The sequence below is a fragment of the Lissotriton helveticus genome, chromosome 2_1 (assembly GCF_964261635.1).
Source record: "Lissotriton helveticus chromosome 2_1, aLisHel1.1, whole genome shotgun sequence".
Taxonomy (NCBI): domain Eukaryota; kingdom Metazoa; phylum Chordata; class Amphibia; order Caudata; family Salamandridae; genus Lissotriton; species Lissotriton helveticus.
In genome coordinates, this window is record NC_136059.1 from 1,520,266,121 (window position 1) to 1,520,286,190 (window position 20,070).

The 20,070-nt window shown below is 47.8% G+C and overlaps 1 protein-coding gene across 2 annotated transcripts in view; it reads right to left on the reverse strand.

The window, feature by feature from the left end:
- Positions 1-20,070, reverse strand: part of LOC144818749 (sulfotransferase 6B1-like) — a 283,225-nt gene that overhangs the window by 82,751 nt on the left and 180,404 nt on the right. For both annotated transcript variants that reach the window (XM_078676457.1, XM_078676458.1), the window contains one exon: positions 5,359-5,515. In XM_078676457.1, the coding sequence (XP_078532583.1) occupies positions 5,359-5,515 (157 nt within the window). The remainder of the gene's footprint in view (positions 1-5,358; positions 5,516-20,070) is intronic.

Consider the following 20,070-nt stretch of genomic DNA (forward strand, 5'->3'; position numbering starts at 1 on the left):
AGACACAAAATCCCACTCCACTCAATACCACATAATTACACTGCACACCATGCCACATTATTCCACGACACAGATCCAATCAACGCAACACAATTCCACAACCAACAATTTCAACCCAAACCGTATATGTCCACTTGACACCACACACATTCCCTCCACTGTAAACAGAAACCGAATAGGTAAAATGCATTGTCCTTTCCAACATCAATAGCTCTAACTCTCACATTCCAATGCCTCCCAGCAGATCCTGTTTCTGGAGCTGAAAACTTTCTTGCCGAAGTCAGCTCTGTGCTGCCTCAGAGGAGCAGAGCCCTGCGGAGAATGCTGTCTCTGGGCCCCCCACCCCATCCTTTCTCCTGTCAGCTCTCCTCTGCGCTGCCTCCTGCGCTGTCTCTGGGGTCCTCACCCCCATCCTTTCTCCTGTCAGCTCTCCTCTGCGCTGCCTCCTGCGCTGTCTCTGGGGCCCCCAGGCCCATCCTTTCTCCTGTCAGCTCTCCTCTGCGCTGCCTCCTGCGCTGTCTCTGGGGTCCCCACCCCATCCTTTCTCCGGTCAGCTCTCCTCTGCGCTGCCTCCTGCGCTGTCTCTGGGGTTCCCACCCCCATCCTTTCTCCTGTCAGCTCTCCTCTGCGCTGCCTCCTGCGCTGTCTCTGCTCCACCCCATTCTTTCTCCTTTCAGCTCTCCTCTGTGCTTCTTTCTGCGCTGTCTCTGGGACCCCCACCCCCATCCTTTCTCTTGTCAGCTCTCCTCTGCGCTGCCTCCTGCGCTGTCTCTGGGGCCCCATCCCCATCCTTTCTCCTGTCAGCTCTCCTCTGCACTGCTTCCTGCGCTGTATCTGGAGCCCCACCCCATACTTTCTCCTGTCTGCTCTCCTCTGCGCTGCCTCCTGTGCTGTCTCTGGGGTCCCCACCCCATACTTTCTCTTGTCAGCTCTCCTTGCGCTGCCTCCTGTGCTGTCTCTGGGGCCCCCACCCCATACTTTCTCCTGTCAGCTCTCCTCTGCGCTGCCTCTTGCGCTGTCTCCGGGGGCCCCACCCCATCCTTTCTCCTGTCAGCTCTCCTTGCGCTGCCTCATGCGCTGTCTCTGGGGTCCTCACCCCCATCCTTTCTCCTGTCAGCTCTCCTCTGCGCTGCCTCCTGCGCTGTCCCTGGGGCCCCACCTTCATCCTTTCTCCTGTTAGCTCTCCTCTACGCTGCCTCCTGCGCTGTCTCTGGGGCCCCCAGGCCCATCCTTTCTCCAGTTAGCTCTCCCCTGCGCTGCTTCCTGTGCTGTCTCTGGGGTCCCCACCCCCATCCTTTCTCCTGTCAGATCTCCTTGCGCTGCCTCCTGCTCTGTCTCTGGGGCCCCCACCCCATCCTTTCTCTTGTCAGCTCTCCTCTGCGCTGCCTCCTGCGCTGTCTCTGCCCCCCATTCTTTCTCCTTTCAGTTCTCCTCTGCCCTGCCACCTGCGCTGTCTCTGGGGCCCCCACCCCCATACTTTCTCCTGTCAGCTCTCCTCTGCGCTGCTTCCTGCGCTGTCTCTGGGACCCCCACCCCATCCTTTCTCCTGTCATCTCTCCTCTGTGTTGCCTCCTGCTCTTTCTGGGGCCCCCACCCCCATACTTTCCCCTGCCAGCTCTCCTCTGTGCTGGCTCCTGCTCTGTCTGGGGCCCCCACCCCCATCCTTTCTCCTGTCAGCTTTCCTCTGAGCTGCTTCCTGCTCTCTGGGCCCCCACCCCCATCCTTGTCCTCTAACCATCTCAGAGGCTGTGCCCTGTGGGGAATGCTGTCTCTGAGTCCTCCACCCCCATCCTGCTAGTGGCTTTGACTGAAGAGAAACAATATAACTTGTTACATTGTTTCTCTTCAGTCCTGGGTCAGAGCAGGGGCTCAGAGCAGGCTGCAGACTGCACCTGCTTTAAAGCAATTCTCTCTCACAGCTCTCAGCAAATGAGCTGAGGTGGCCCCTTCTCAAACTGAAGACTGCCCCCCCTCTGTTTGTTACCCCCCCCTGCCTCAAACACTATAAATCCTTTTTCAACTCCAGCAGGAAAGGAGCTACAGTTATCTTTTTTTTATAGTTCATCTCTATAGAATGTATAGTATCTAGCCTGTGTTAAAGAACTCTATCTTTTTCTAACAATAAAGCACTGCCTGGACACGGCTCTATTTCCCAGTTTACAGCACTTTACAAAAAAAGCACCACATTTGTTAAAAGCACTCTACAAATTGTAAAATATCACTTCAGCAGAAGGCCCGGTGTTCTAAGGAGCGCTGTACCCCCATCGAGCTCTGTACCCCCTACGTCACAGGGGGTGCAGATTTCGATAGGTTCGGCCTATCTGCCGCTGTTTCTCCATTGAGCTTTGTACCCCCCTACACACACCATAGTTGCTGCCCGCCCACCCGCCCTCCCAACAAACGGGAGGAGCCCCTTCTTCGCTCGCAGGAACCCCCATCCTACGGCGGCGGGGGAGGTGCATGAGGCCCCGCACAGTAGCCCTTCACCGTCCTCAGAAGTGTGGGGAGGCGAGTAGTGTGCCACCCGGGTGGGGGCCCCCATCCTCGGCACTGTCTAAGAGCCGAGGGGGTACCCCACATAGATCCTTTAAGGGTGGGGGAGGACCGGGCTGAGTGCCTCCCCATCCTCCGCCCTGGCAGGGGTGTACTGTAGACCCCCATCCTCGGATATGTGTGGGGGCGCCCCCAGAGTAGCCTTTCACCGTCCGTCAGAGGTGGTGTGAGGGACCGGGCAGGGGTGCATAGCAGGGAGGGTGCACGGTAGCACCCCACACCCCACCCTTCCTCGGGCGTGTGTGCAGGCGCCCCCACAGTAGCCTGCGGGAGTGCTGGGGTTCCCTCCCATGGGCTCCCCGTCCTGCAGCGCTCTCTCCTGCGGGCGCCCTCTCTCGCCTCTGCAGAACAGCAGCTCAGCAGCAGCACCCGCAGCGCACAATGCCAGGGCAGGTCTTGAATAGAGCATGCGCAAATGCGAAACTTTAGGGGGTACACGGAATGATGGTGGACGTGGTGCCACGTCATGTGCCGTAATGTGCGTATGCACACCATTCTTGCGCATGCGCAAAACGAAGGGGGGTACAGAGCTCGATGGGGTATAGAGCTCGATAGTACACCGGCATCCTTGTTCCTGGACTGGAGGCTGGCTGAAGAGAAACAATGTTACTGTGTTTCTCTTCAGAGCGAGGGGCTCAGAGCACGCTGCACACCGCTGCTGCTTCAGAGCCTCACAAATCTCGAGGAAGAGCTGAGCGGCCCCCTTCAACTAATGAAGACTGAGGGGCCCCCCGACCCGCGTGGGCTGCGAGGGTGTTTGTTACCCTCTGCTTTTAATGAGGCCCCTCTGTGAAGGTCATTTCTTCTTGGTCTCCCCTTTCCACTGAGCCAGAAGTTATACCTTTCGGCAACATGCATCTTATGAGAGGCCTACCAGGCCTTGATTTCCTGGTAAACACAAAAAGCTACAATCTTTGACTGGGATGACCTGCTTGGTGTATCCTACATCCACTGTATGGTGGTCTGCATGAAACCACTGTGAAAAGTGACTTTGATTGATAGTTTACTTTTCCTTGGCACTTTTCTGTAAAACACTACAAAAATCATATCTTTGTTTATTATTAACATATTTGAATGATCTTGATGTATTTATTGCTCATTACAATCTTCAAAATTGGATTCAGAAAATGTTATTGTGTTGTGTCTTTGACTCTAACATTGATATTACAACTTAAAATATTCACAAACTTCTCTGAGGATAGCCTCAGAAGTATTTTGCTCTAACTAGTGTGAATATATTAAGTTGGTAGGGGTACTTCGCTCCCAAATGAATGCATTAATAACCCCATTCCTAACACCAGCCATTGAAGTTCTTCTCCAGCCACTGCCAAGACTTTTTGGGCATCGTGAAAAAATGAGACTGCCACTTCGCAATAAACACCAACTTTGTTAGGAATAGCAGCATGTGTTTCAGTTCTTGGCATTTGCATCTCTTCACCACACTGTTGTGTGAAATCAAGAAGCACAATAATGTTAACATTTTTCAAAATAATCCCCATCTCCACCTGGCGGCTTGTCGGATATTGTATAGGTAGTTAAGTAAATGAAATGTCATGCACATTAAATGCTCATTTTATATAGATTATATGGGGAAACAACCTTCACAACGCAACTTTTACAAAGCACTACCATTACAACGAAACTTTTACAACACAACATCCATTACATAGCATGCCATAACAACGCAACCATTACAACGCATGACACTACAACGCATACCATAACAACGCATGTCATTACAACGCAGTCACTACAACGCATACCATTACAACGCATACCATTACCATCCAACACTTACCCTACTGTTGCACCCCCTGGAGTTAGAATAGTAATTTTCACCCCTACACTATCCAACACTTACCCTACTGTTGCACCCCCTGGAGTTAGAATAGTAATTTTTACCCCTACACTATCCAATACTTACCATACATGCAATGTATTGTTATGCTTTGTAATGGTATGCGTGGTAAAGGTAGTATGCGTTGTAATGGAATGCGCTGTAAAGGTAGTTTTTAAAAATTCGTTGTAATGGCATGCGTTGTAATGGAATGCATTGTAATGGATGTTGCATTGTAAAAAATGCATTGTAAAGGTGTGCGTTGTAAAAGTATGCGTTGTAACGTCATACAACCATTATATGAGGTAAGAAATGAGACTCATTGTCACAACTTAAAACTAACAATTTGTTGAAACTGCCACTGCACCAACATATTTTTTTAATCCAGCCCCCTGCATTTGATTGTGTACTCTGCTGTAATGAAAAATACTGGAGTCAGTAGGTAAACAGGAACATTGGATTATTCAAGAATGGTCTGCCCGCTGAATATCGAAACCACACTATTTATTGGACACAGTATCGAGGAGAGAATATCAGAAAATAAATTATTGACTGGTTAGTCAGTCTAGATTTCCTATTCCTAAACCCACATATATGTACTTAGATGGTACATATGTCTTCAAGGTGCATAAACGGGGAGTTAGGAATACTAAATCTATGCTTCTCTGTATGCACTTACCTTTCGATATGTTGTCCCTCGATATTCTGTCCTTGATATTCTTGTATCATGATATTGTTGGTGTTGATGTTCAGTAGTACACCCTCCAAGAATATGGGTTCACAAAAGGATCAAGGACATACCTAAACTCCTAGAGAAACACCAGTTCTTCAACACCACAGCTGATTCTTACTCACATTTTCCAGAATAGCATTCACTTTCTCTTTCACTGCTCCTTTTCTATCTTCAATTGCATTTTCACATACAATAACTGAGTCAAATAAATTGAAATATATTCATATAAATGTACCTTTTCTAAAAACAACTGAGCCCAATCTGCCATGTGTCTCATCAGATTTTTCTTTCATAGCTTTGAAGCTGCCTTTCTCTGCAATGAATTGGATCTGCTCTTTGGTCAAACGTAGCCCGAAGAAATCTGCTATTTGTGTAGTTGCAGCAACCAAATCCTGTAAGTAGAAAAAGGGCCAAAATTCAAAGTTCTTTATTCGATATTACAAGTAGAATCATAAAAGACATAGGATTTCGTTAAAAAAGTACATACAAGTTGTCATAGTCAAACTCGTTCATATTTGAAAGCCCTCAACAAAAAACATACAAGAAAAGAGAAAACAGAACGAGAGTTTAAAAGCTGTAAAAACAATAGAGCAGGTCTGACTTGGGTAAAATTCATTGGCTTTAAAATTTGAAACAGAAACTTGTATCACAGGTTATTTTATTTTGGACAAATATAGTGACATGTAAAGTATTGTTAATCGGTATATTGTCACAATGACTGTGGGGCAGGTCACAGTACGAAAAACAACGTTGATTAGAGGGGATAAGGTGGGGAAATAAATTCAACCTGAAATGGGTCAACAAACAACGTTGATGGCATGTCATTCCACATTGCTAACAGTTTGCACTAAAATTGCATGCCGCATAGAGTGTTTCGTTAGTGCAATGTCCTCTCGCTCTGATGCCAGCTTGTCCCTAAGCGCTGTTACAGCCCTTTTGCCCACAGAGTGAGTTGGAACAGCGGGATTGCCATACAGATGGGACGAATTTAGGGCCTGCAGGTTACATGGCACATACACCGGCCATGAGATCTGCAGTGCAGTACACTGGGTCATGAAGATACAGATCAAATCCATTTTGAGCATAATCCTGTGGGGATGTTTTAAATAGGATTTGTACCACTTTACCAACACTTGGGAGGTACAGGCAATATTATTGATTGTATAGCTGTTTCAAATCAATGGTGCCAGAATGTTTTTAATTTTGCAATTCTTCAAACCAGTCTGAGTGATCATATCCCTTTGTTTTATTGTTATCCATAGGCCACATTCATTTGAAGCACCTCCATCTTGTTCTTTCAATAGAGGTAAATAAGAATAGAGGCATTTTGCGCAACTGGGCCACTATAGATTCTGGGCATCTACTGCTAGAATTGGTTGTCAGAAATCAGGAACAGGTGAAGGTGTGGTTGGGGACTGGGGAAGATCCCGCTTATTTTCTTAGGGGCAGACCAATTACCTAGGCAACAACAGAAGAGTTCAATAAGGGTGAAAGCTCTGCCTATACCTGTAATTGTCTGCAGTGACCCCGCCCCCAGCATGACTGACTCTGGCTAGAACTTTCCTTTAGAGAAATTAATCTGCGCCAGTGCAGGCATGAAGCAGAGACATACACCACTCAGTTTATTTGCTTAGCTAATTAATTACTTAACAATCTCCAATCTGAGCTGTGATGCAGAGTTTTTAGCCAAATACCTAATCCTAACCTAAAATGTATGACACTTGGCAGAACTGCTGTAGTCAGAAGAGACACTCTGCCTAAGAATTTCTTTATGAAGTGCTATTCGTCACTGATATAGACAAAACAGTCCTGAACAGGGTACCCTTCCCATTTATAGTACAAAATACTTGTGAGTTATTGATATCCTATTTTGGGGGATTTTTTGATCAACATAGTAGAAAAAACATAAAAGGCAATACATGTCCACAAACGCTGCAACCATCCTAAGTCGCACACACACAATCTTTCAAACAATCAGGCAAACACTGACTCAGACATACTCACACATTCCGTCAGATACCAATGTACTAAATAGTGCCAAACACAGTCATATAATCCAAAAAGAGGGTTTGCATCAATAGAAAAATCTGACAATATTGGATAATATGGAAAATCCAAGATCAGTTGGTTGTCGTTGCAAGGCACTGATACAGTCCATAGTCTGTTTTTTTCTCCAGGGAAGAGATGCCAACAAAGGAGCCACAAGGGCTCCAGCGGCGAATCGCGTTTCGGTGTTAGACCCAAATTGGGGTTACACCTTCTTCAGGGCGACAGGTTTGTGTGCAAGCAAAGGAAATATGAAGCACATGGGTTAGATAGCCAATACGACGACCCAAATCATTGGAGGACAGACAACGTAATTAAATAGATAGATGGTATGACTATAGAATGCGAAATAAAAACACTTATTGTGACTCTTCTAAAATGTGTGCCATCTCGGCAAGTTGCGTATCAGAACAGCAAAGGTGGCCTGAATTTGCACAGAACAACTTCTGTGCAGTTGAATCTGGGCAATATTGAAAATCTCTAGGCCTCCTTGGGGCTGTCTGATGCCTGAGAAATGTGTTGCTCTGCTGTATTTCAACTGATCAGGCCGAACTGTAACAGTTGCAAGGAGCAACTGTTACAATCTCGAGGGATGCTGCCACTGATGGACCCCGGGGGACGGGAGGGTCACAGACCAGTCTTCCCCGGGGTACTTTGTGCAACACCGGAAGGACAAGGTGGGGGTTTAGGGACAGGTAGGGAAAGGGGAAGGGGTGGAGGTAGGCAGGGCTATATAGGTGTCAGGAAAGGAGTATTCGGCCACTTCCTGACAACAAGCACCACCGGGAGGGAAGGGTTAATAAAAGTTAGTCCGCCCACCCACCTTACATGTTGTAGAATGGGGGTACAGGTGTAGATCGATTACAGCGTTGCTAGTTTGGGACAGGTTGCATGGCATAGGCGGTATGTAGGAGGGGTGGTGAGTCACGTACAGGCAGAAGGGAAGGGTGCACACGTGAGATGGCGATGCGTGGGATGCAATGAGCAACAAAGGAAATTTAAGGGAGGATGTTTGGAGGAAATGGGGATATGGAAGGAGGCCAGAGAGTGAAAGAGGAGGAGTTAAGCAGATGAGATGGTGTTTGAGAATGGCGAAGATAGAATGAAACTGTATGGTTTATGTTAAGAGTTATAGTTTCATTTATGTAATGTTTAATAAAGTTTGAAGTGTTGCAACCATGTCCTAATAAAATAGCCTTTTACTCTTCAAGTAACAGCATGGAGTGTGGTTATTGCATGGAGAGCCTCTAGAGCATTTTGGACAGTTATATGTGCCTGTTCCTCTGTCCCTGGTAGTGCATTTGCCCCTTTTAAGCCAACAAGAAGTGATTGAGGTCGCAAGGACCATGCCAGTGGTCTCAGTTGCTACACCTGGCGACCCCCAAATGACATCAGGGGCATGGTTCCCAAGCATTGGGTACAAAAGAAGTAGAGGGGAGCTTACCTGGCACCAGTGGGGGCGGGTGCTTGCTTCACTGCCCCAAAGGCTGTTGCTTTGCCTTGCAACTAGGCTTATCGCCGGATCTCCGAGTGCAATGGCAGTGTTATTAAAGCCTGGGCCCGCACAGAAATGAAAACAGTGAAGCCTAGTGCTATTGCCATATTTGGAACTTATGAGCACAAAACACTGAATCAGACTGCTAATAATGTGCAAGGCAGTCCAAAAACAAACTAAATTGCCACTCAATTGGAGACAGACCTCAAGGCCTTTCCTGGGCAAGGAGGGGCATGCTCCAACTGAAATAGAAAGATTGGAGGAAGAAGTGGAGAAGGATGACATCAAGGCTCTTCTCTTTGAAATGACAAAATGCCTCTAAACTATTGATCTGACCGACTGGACAAAATGAAAAAGATGGCGGACAAACACAGATGAGTAAACAGACATGGCAAAACAACAATTCTCTGAAGCAGAAGATGATAATGCCCGGCTACTCACTGGTAATCTTCATTACTCCAAGTCTTGTCTTCCTGTTCCATTCCTTATCAATGAGCAGCTTGTCTGCTCCTGCAGAAACCTATTACATAGCAGAGGTCAAACACTTCCCCTAATGTGGCACTGCCTACCCGGCATTCATAAAGGGTGAAGTGCATCACCACAACAGCCTGAGAATACCAAAGAAACACAAGAAAATGACAAACACAAAATAATCACCAGAAACAGGAAGGGGTGGAGGGATGGGCTCATGAATGGATAGGAAGCCCAGGACTTGGAGTAATGAATATTACCAGTGAGTAACCAGGCATTACCTCCTCATCCGTCTTCCCGTCCCATTCCTTATCAATGAGCCCATACTCAAGCGCATGGTGATTGAATCACAAAGACCAGAAAGATGCAGTAAAAACCAACAGGTCAGTTTAATTGCAAAAGAAAAACAGTACAATTCACAAATCATGTACAGCAGACAAAACATGAGTGCCAAAAGTAGCAGAAGCTGCTATCCCTAACTTAAGACCATAATGGGAAACAAATGTGTGGGGAGAGGCTCATGTAGCATCATTACACATATTATGTAATGAGGTACCCTTAAAAATTGTCCAGGATGAGGAACCCCCCCAAGTGGAATGCCCCTAGACAGAAGAAGGAAAAGGACATCAAGCAGCCTCGCAGGCCAAGAGAACCACACACTTCACCCATTGAGTCAAAGTGGACAAGGAAGGCTTGAGACCCATCCCAGAGAGAACGCAGGTAACAAATAAGGAACCCACCTTCCGAAAATCATGGGTACGATCCACGAAGATGCGGCGGGCCCGCAGCACATCCACAGAATGGAGAACCTCCTCCTCGAGAGAAGACGGGTCAGGCCTCTACTGAGGAATCAACAAAAAATTCCTACGCAAACTCCAGACCATCCAGAATGCCACCACCAGATTGATCCTCGATATCCCACGGAACAACCACATCACCCAACATATCAGCGACTGACATTGGCTCCCCAACAAAATAATATTAACTTCCAAGCTGTTCACTCACTCCTACAAGGCCCTCCACAACATCGGGCCTAAATACCTCTACGACCTCCTCTCCTTGAACACTCCCAAGAGATACCTCTGCTGTGCCAATCTCTCCCCAGCCACTGTCCCATGCTTCTACCGGACCAGAGCGGGTGGAAGATCCTTCTTCCTCATTGCAGTCAAGACCTGGAACGATCTCCCCCTGCACCTCTGATGAAGCCCGACACTTGACCACTTCAGGAAAGACCTCAAGAGCTGGCTTTTCGACTGACCCCAACAGAGCTGTTCACACCTATGTCTCAGCACCTTGAGACCCTAACGGGTGAGTAGGGCACTCTACAAAATCCTGATTTATTGATTGAGAAAAAAAGACAGGAAGGACAATATCCTCCTGACAGTGGAAATCAGGCAAGACCTTGGGCAGAAAACACTGATTAGGATGCAAAATCACCTTGTCTGGGCAAAAAAGTAAGAAAGGGGGAGAAGCCAGCAAAGCCCCAAGCTCACCAACCCGTTGACAAGTAGAAATGACGACCAAAAAAAGAACCTTAGCCAAAAGAAACTTAAGGTCAACGGAAAGCAGGGGTTTGAACGGAGGATCATTCAATGCCTGAAACACCAAGGGAAGATCCCAAATAGGAACCTTGAGAGCGGGAAACAGGATGCTCAAACAAAAGACTACGCAAAAGGCGAGACACCAAGGGAGAGACAGGAGCCACAGTAGAGCCCCGGAAGTGGAGACAACAGGGCACGGAGAGTGGAGACAGTCATACCCATGACAAAGCACCCCTCAAAAAGGCCAATGCCCTGACAGGATGACAGGAAGAATAAGACAGACCCTTCCCATGACACCAGGAGTCAAAGTTATTCCAATGCCAATCGTAAGATATCAGGGTCCAAGGCCTGTGAGAAAACTAGATGCTCCGAACCACCTCAAGCGAATAACCCTGATCCAATAAATCCAACCTGTCAAGTGCAGGACCCTTAGATGGAGATGAAAAAGAGAGGAAGCGATGAGAAGAAGAGCAAGCAGCCAGCGGAGAGGGGTACAGGTAAAACTGCCAATGAGGGCACACTGCAAAATCCAGAAGAAGGGGACACCAGGGCCTCTGGGACCACTCTGGAACAACCAGAAGAACCTTTGCCCGATCCATCGGAATCTTCCTGAGGACCTTGGGAATTAAGAGAAATGGGAGGAAGATGAACAAGATCTCCTGGGACCAGGGTACGGAGAAAAGATCGATCACCCAGGCCAACCGCTAATATATTCACGGGTATTCTAGTGCAAATACAAAACCCCCTTATGCCTGGTGTGGTGGATCCTGACCAATGCGGGTTCATCCAATGCAGACATTGTCACCCTAACACAAACAGACCACCAACAGCATTAAGCGAACAGAGCAAAATGCACTCCTGAAAGAAACAGATACTTCAAAAGTGTTTGATAGGGTACACTGGCCCTATCTAAGAGAGAACCTTGTAGCGTTAGGTTTTGGCCTAATTTATACAGATGGATATTCAGTGACTACAAAAACCCAAGCACCAGTCTAAGGATAGAATTATATGCTTTGAAATCCCTTGATATATACAGCGGTATCAGGCTGGGGTGCCCCCTTTCTTCCCTCCTCTTTGCCAAGTAGGCAGAGACACACATAAACTATGTATGTACGCTGATGACGTCTTGGTGTTCCTTAGACTTTCAATAAGATCACTATCAGTGTTAGTTGATAAAATGCTGGATATCATGGAGGATTCAGAGTTTAGCTTGAATATGCAAGAATCCTAAATCCATTTATATATCAATTTTGAGAGCCAACACGCCCAGCTGCAAAGTATCTGGGGATTCAAATTGCACACGCTGAGGAAAACACAATACATATTTCTAACTACATAAAGCTAACCCAAGCAATGCAAATGACAATCCTGGCCATGGCATTTCATTGATTGGCAAAGAATAGGTGATCAAAATGACATTATCAATCAATCACTCAATCATGAAATTTGTAAAGCGCACTACTTACCCGTGAGGGTCTCAAGGCACTGGGGGGGTGGGGGGGGTGCTGCTACTGATCGAAGAGCCAGGTCTTGAGTAGTCCCCTGAAGGTAAGTAGGTCTTGGGTCTGCAGTAGGAGGATTGGAAGGGTGTTCCAGGTCTTGGCGGCGAGGTAGTAGAACGATCTTCCACCGGCAGTCGCTCTTCGGATATGGGGGACGGTAGCGAGGGCACGGTCGGTGGAACGGAGCTGACGGTTAGGGGTGTAGAAGGTGAGTCGTATGTTGAGGTATGCTGGTCCGGTGTCGTGGAGTGCCTTGTGTGCGTGGGTGAGGAGTTTGAAGGTGATCCTCTTGTTGACGGGCAGCCAGTGCAGGTCTCTCAGGTGGGGTGTGATGTGGCTGTGTCGAGGGATGTTGAGGATCAGGCGGGCAGAGGTGTTGTGTATGCGTTGCAGTCGTTTCAGCAGCTTGGCCGGGGCTCCCGCGTAGAGGGCATTTCCGTAGTCCAGCCAAAGCTCCTGTTTGTTTTCCAGGCTCTCCCACTACGACCACCCTACGGTGATTAAAATACACTATCAGGCAGCATTGAACATTTCTGCTGAGGAGAAGTAAAGCCATCTCCATGAAGAGCGGGGCCTGGCCATCTGAAACATCCTATACTGCTATCAAGCCGTTTAAGTAAGATACATGATGAAGTGGTTGAGACCTGAATCTGTTAACAGCTGAGGTTTTCATAGACTTAATAATAGCAAGCCTTCATTTAAGGAGGGTCCCTTGGCTTCCAAAGCATATTTCCTGTGGGTGGTATTCTTCCCCAGTGACACAAGCCACCATGGTGGTATGGGATAGAAAGAGAGGGCTCTTTTCCTCACCATCACCTTGCGTGCAAAGGTGATGAGTTTTGCAGCTGAAACGAGCAGAGCTGTAAATTCATGGTTTACCTCTTCGACTCTGCTGGTATAGCACGATTAAAACAGCTCAAGAGAGAGTATGGTCTTCTTGAGACAGAAAAATTACAATACCTACAAATAAGATATTGGGTTATACATGCGGTAGACAAACACCACTCAAGTAGACCTCTCACACTTTTAACAAGTGGCTGATCAGGAAAAAGAACAATAAGCAACGCCTCTCAGACAAGTTCAAGTTCCTATCTCCAACAACATTCACTGAGAAAACACTAGGTCAGAAAAGATAGAAACTTCAGATTGGGAGATTGCTTACACAGAAATAGAGCAAGGAACTGTACTTTAGAGCTTGAACTACCTCCATGTGTGACCCTGGCACAGAATTAGTAGTAAAAAATTCAAGATATTGATGTTTGACCCAGTGAGATATAAAGCACATGAAATCCTTCAAAGTCAGAAGAGTGTTGGTGGAAATGCACTCTCCCCAGAAGACTATTATCCTTGCTTTGGCATTGCCCGAAACTATAATAATATTATTAGTCAGTACTAAATGACATCAATACCATCATTCAGAACCCGAGCTTAAGGCTTCCAATATGTCATCCTTGGAATCTGTTGTAAACAGACATATCCATCACACTCACCAAAGGGTAAGCTAATATCCCTAGTACTATGCACTGCAAAGCAAGCTATCATGTCAGTTTGTGGCACAGATAAGACAACCAACTATAGGGTCTGGATACACTGGCTTTGGGAAATTGAGGGAAGGGAGAAAATCACCATGTCCTTGGAATGCCAGGGTGACAACTTTCAAAATATATGCCCCCATTCTTCAAGATCTTGACTGGAGAATTGAGAGAACTAGCATGCCCCAACTATCTGAAATCTTTGTAGGTTACAACACACAATCAAGAAGTAGAGTAATAGTCCAAGAAACTGCCATACAACTGAGCCAGGCAAGAGATTCTACATGCGTTGGGTTTATAGCATGCTGTCTCCTTCCCTTTAGTATTAATAGATTCTCAAGCATCTGATGTTTTTTTCATTTTAAATGTTTTTGCATTTATTTAACATTAATATGTGATTTGCAAATGCTATTTAGTGTGTATTATTCACGTTGAGATTGTCCATAGCTGATGTAGACCTGCATTTTAAAATGTCTGACACTGGTTGCGATCTTACCTTGTGAGACGTGTCCATTTTATTTATATACAAAGCTGATATCCAAAAGTTCAAATATGATCTTCCTTTCCTTTCTTTCTCATGTGAAACACTTTCTTTTATGTGATAACTATAGAATGTTATAATTGGTTTCAAAAGTACAGCTGCAGAGTTCAGGCCGGTCCCATGTATCTTGTTTTGTTACAGATAAATTAAAATTTGAAGGACCCTTAGAGAAGCTGTATTGTGGAGGTAACTGACAAACGAATGAACTCAAGACTGTATCTTTTCACTGTAATCTGATTGGATTGTTTTATGGGACCTATGTGCAGGTGTCGCAAATATTAGAATTGTGTGATTTAAGCTAATGCAGAGTAGAACAGAATATGCAGAAATGCTTTGTCCACTTTTGAGACAGCTTAGAGCAGACTAGAGTACTCCTCTTACTCATATGATTTGTACTACATATTAACTAATGGATTTATATATTGATTATTGTTTGACACTAACTTGATGATTTTGCCTTCTGTAAACATTACAACTTTTAATAAACTCTAATGGTTTGAAAACTTACCTACTCTCTGTCTTCCTTGTTGATTCTAAAGTGCTTCAATTTATTTAAATGTATTGATTTTTTGACCAGCCTCGGTTGCAAACTTTGATTTATCACTTAACTCTTTCTGGGACCCAAATTTGCACAAAGAAAAGTGGTAACATATTGTTTAAATGAAATAACGTACTCATTACCAGGGGCTGTTTAAACACAGTTACACATATATTTTTGCCAAGTCTCACCAGCAACTGAATGTAGTTCAGTGTATAAACACATTTACATTAATGAAAAGAATTGAACCATAATGCATATAACTGCCTTTGGAATTGTTTCAAGACACTTGGAAATTGAAGAGAATAACTGGAAAATGCTCTTTTCAACGAGAAGGCTTCTTGAACTAGATTAGGTATAAGTAAATTTTTGATATTGTGGTAAGGGCATTTCCTCTTGGCATGGCCAAGCAGACTACGATGGCGGACATGTCCTGCAGAGGCTCCGCATATGGGCATGAAACTGGCCCGTCACATCGTGCCCAAACTAACCGAAAGCCAGCACCCAGGTGTCTGAACGTTGGGAGTATCTAGCGCTGGAAGCTGAGTCCTGCTCCGGAGCAGATTTCCAGCGAATTAAGACTTTTTCTCGGCAGCAGCTCTAGAAACAAGATGGTGACCATTCACCACCAGAGCCCACTCCCGATTGGATGAGACCGTGACTGGCCACGGGGCTCCTGCAAAGAGGTCCACATGGCAGAGAGCACATCCTGGAAGGACAGCGTAGCAGATGAAACCCTGCAGGCACCAGTAGGGGTCGGCATGGTGCAGCGGAGTGCTCAGGGCTGGAACGGCTATCGGGACTCATACTCCTTCCCCGCCAAAACGCCACTCAAGCCACCAATGTCCCAGACCCATGCTGGCAGAGGATCCAGACAGGAGGTGCGACCCGCCACAGCATATTTGAGGTCAGCGGACGGGGAGGGGGCCCTTTCCACGGTCCTTGCAAGCATTGTGGCGGAGATAACCTATTAAAGGTGCCTGACCTTAATATGGCGCCCGTCTGAATCTGCGGCTGGCAATAGGGGGGGAGCAAGTTGAGGCCCAACATCGGAGTGCATTGAACATCGAGAGGAGGGGGCTGCCACACAACAAGACAACCACTGGTGCCTGGACATAGGCAGGGAGTGCTTGACCAGAACGTGCCGTGGTGAACCGTTTACTCCTCCTCTCCTCATCTGCATCTCACCAATGTACATCAGGGATATCCTGTCACTGGAGGGGCCTTCGTGCCACCACCCTTGTCGGGGTGCTGCGCTGATTCTGAGACATGCCTGGCCACAAGATGGCGGCGGCTGAGGCCCGGGCACCCGCGCTGGATCTGTAACCTTGTGGCCTCCCCTTCCGAAGATAAAAGGCGCGCACTTAGGACCTCTCTGGTCTCCTCCGGGACAGGGCGGATTTGCGATGTGAGGACATCGAATGGTTGAAGGAGTCACGGTATGGCCACACGGTCACCTCTTTATCCGTCACTGCAAAGCCTGCCAAGTCAGTGCAGACCAGAAAAACTCGATCAGGAAGTCTTAGGCAGGAGCCTGCAGCAGTCACGATTGCCACGTGGTGGACGTGGCGGTGGGAGGTGAGCACGAGTGTAGTGTGCGCAGCCACCCTTAGCTGTGACCACCAAGAATGTGCCTGGTGACTCCGCAGAAGCGGCTGAATTAGATTGGGTGCGGCTTGCGGGTCATAAGTGTGCCCAGCTCCTGGCTGCTGGCTTTTTCCCCCTCTCCACCCGTTCACCTTCATTTCCAGCACCGCTTCGCCCCACAGGGGAGGTTGGGACATGAGTGGACGACTGGACACTGGGACTGCCTGAGCGTGCCTCCACTACATCCTATTAGAATCACCTCCTTGCCCTCTCCTCCGACGCATTTCCCTACTGCAGGTGGCGGCCGCCCCCGGAGGAGAACCCGGATCGCCAATGGCACGCCGCACAGCCTGGTAATTCCGCTGCGCCCGACACAGGCACACACGACACTCTGCGTACTCAGCATCTCCGCAAGCAGCATAATGGGAAATCAGAAGGCCACACCGAGCACGGCGGTGCCAGAGACCGCGCCAGATAACCTCACGAGTACCCGCTCCTCGTCTAAGGCAACTGCAGCTTCACCGGACCAATCCCTATCGTACAAACTGGATCAAGTGCTGGCAGCCATCAAACATTCCCGGGTGCCCATGGAGGAAAGGCTGGGTACCCTGATGACAGACATCAGCCTACTCCGGGATGACCACCGCAAACTGGCTGACAAAGTATCGGATGATGAGAAGGTGATGGCCACCATACACCCATCAGTCAGCGCGCATCGAGAGACATTACAAACCTTCCTAGGCCGCATGACCACCATGGAGGAGCGCATTGACGACTTGGAGGGACACTCGAGGCCCTGCAACATCTGATTGCTGCGGCTCCCAGAAGTCACTGAAGTCACTAACCCGATGGAGTACATGGAATCGTGGCCTAAATCCTTCACTCCCAGCGTGGATGGTACTGCATTTTTCTCCATTGAAAGAGCCCATCGGGTCCCGGCACGCAAGCCCCCGCCTAGGCACCCTGCCCGACCATTGCTCGCGAAATTCCTACACTTTCGGGACTGAGATTCAGTACTCAGGGCATCAGCCAGTCAAGCGCACACAACAATTGTAAGGGTATAAGTGATCAAGGTAAGGCGTCCAAGGATAAGGTCACTCACGATGTTCTTTCTATCTTAGTTTTTAATAGGTGTATGATTGGTCCTCCTGTCCAGGAGACACCAACGAGAAAGAAAACCAGCCGACACGTGTTTCGTCAGTAAGGGCGTTAACCCAATGACTCTTCAGGGCTGTTAGGGTGTGATATATCGTTGTATCGGGGGACCGGTGATACTTCCAACCCGGTCCAGGTCGGGTTAAATAAATAATAGCGTGTCCGCACCAAAAGTAATGGACTGAAGGGTAAGGTGCTCGTATCAATGATAAAAGGCGGGTAATGCCTTTAGTTCTGATCACGAGCGGCGGTGTGCCGTGAGTTTAGGAAGAAAGGTATTGCCGGATACAGGAAACACGTTTCCTGTATCCGGCAATACCTTATAGCACCTTACCCTATAGCACCTTACCCTTCAGTCCATTACTTTTGGTGCGGACACGCTATTATTTATACTTTACATAAGGGTTAGTTCCTACACCCTTTGGTTTCAGAGTTTTTAGAGTTCTCTCTGTACAAGCAGCACCAACCAAAACTACCTTTTGTGTGATTACTCAACCACTAAATGATGTGCGCCATTCTATTCTGAACACGAATAACCCCTCGCTGAACTGTTAATTCAGTACTCAGGGCAGCCCGACAGTCTGGCCCCATCTGTGTCAAGAACAAGCAGATCATCTTATTTCCAGCTTCTCCCGTGCTGTACAATGGCAAAGATCGTCGTTCTTGGAGGTGGAGTGCCGCCTGCGGGCAGACAACATACAATATTTCCTGTTGTTCCCAGCACGGCTCAAAATTATCCATAATGGCTCCACCATCTTCTTCACCGATGCTGCAGAGGCACATGATTGGGCGGATCAACACTGAGCCCTCTAGCGGAGAGGCCGCACACGCTCTGCACCTTCTCGGTGCTTGAAGGCACCACGTTCCAAGAGACGCCGCTCGAGACAGCGACGCAATGGGAGAGACACTGCAGCTCTGCCCCGATCCTTGGAATCACCCGACCTAGAACAAATCATACAAGAACCCCGGAAAGCCCTACAAGCCGTAGCGGAGCTTCAGCCTCCCTTCCCCACAGAGGACATGGACCGTGCTTCATACCTCTTTTCATCAGATGGGGAAGACGACAGCGAGTCCCTGGTCACCCCTCTGACCGCCGACACCATGATCTGAACTGGACACTAGCAGACTATCTGAGCGGGGTCTCCCTGCCAGCAGAACTATGGTACAACTTATAATAGGAGTTTTCATGCACTGCCAACACAACATCTACACGGTTCTATCACAGACCAGCTGGCGCACAACGATCATACAAAAGCCCTTACGGAGAACCACCACGCAGACATATAACGCCACCCCCATATAATTTTACAAGCTCTCTTCTCAGGTGAGAGTCAGTTTGGACGTATCGCTTCCGGTGATAGGTTAACAGTATTGGGGCTGTTCCCCTACCCCAGTTATCCCTTCCCGTGTTATCACATCACATTACACTGTGTCACTAACTGTACACCATCAGAGGGCTGCGGCAACACTCAGCCAACGCTGGCGCTTGGAGGAGGTGGGATGGGCCAAGACTCATTGTCGGACTCCACGGTCCCTCCCCTTTCTCCAAATCCTTCTATTTCCCAATGGCACATAAAGGCACCATTACTATCCTCACGCTCAACGTGCGAGGCATGCATACAGCACGCAAGTGATACTCTATATATGCCTACATAAAGCGCCAGAAGGCTCAGATTGCGCTATTACAGGAGACCCACCTAACCACAGGAGAATTGGTGAAACTGCACAAGCGCTGGTACGGTGTCTTCTGCGCTACCACATACTCAGCCTATGCACAGGGGACTCTAATATGGGTGCGGCCAGGGATCCCATTCCAAGAAAAGTCCAGAACAATTGATCCCGATGGGCATTACGCCCTTATGCAGGGGCTCCTAGATGGTCAGCCGGTAGTTTTAGGGAGCATTTATGCACCTAAAGCGAACCAAAGTAAATTCTGGGACACATTTTCTGTACCGCTCAGCTTGTATACCCAAGCACCTTGGGTCCTGGGGGGGACTACAATTGTGTGCAAAACATGTCATTGGATAGGTCTTACCCACCCCACGCATCATCCCCAATAGTAGTGCAAGCCAAACGCTTTGCGGCATGGGCAGCTCACTGGTCACTGACGGATGCCTTGCACTTTAAATACCCGACCACACGGCTCTATTTGTTTCACTCAATACCGCACAACCTTAAAGTCCGGCTGGACAAAATGCGTTCCTGTGATACATTATTTGCAACAAATCAAACTGTCCTCAATTAAGTCGTTTACAATGTCCTTTATAGCGTCCCATGCCCACACGTGTCCAGTATATCATCTCCCCAGATTCCTGCGGGCGATCCCCCGCAGCTGCAACCAGTGGCAGTGCAACAGACTCCCTCCCACCTGTATCAAGAGGTTGACCTAGGTGCACCGATCCCATTAATGTTAGGATTACCTACCGAGAGAGGTTACCAAGTGATACCCGAGGATTTAAAGCAGGAGGGAGGAGAAAGCAGCCCAGAGGAGAGGGAGCGAGCTGGGGAGAAAAAGGGGGAGGACAGCGAGCAGTGCCAG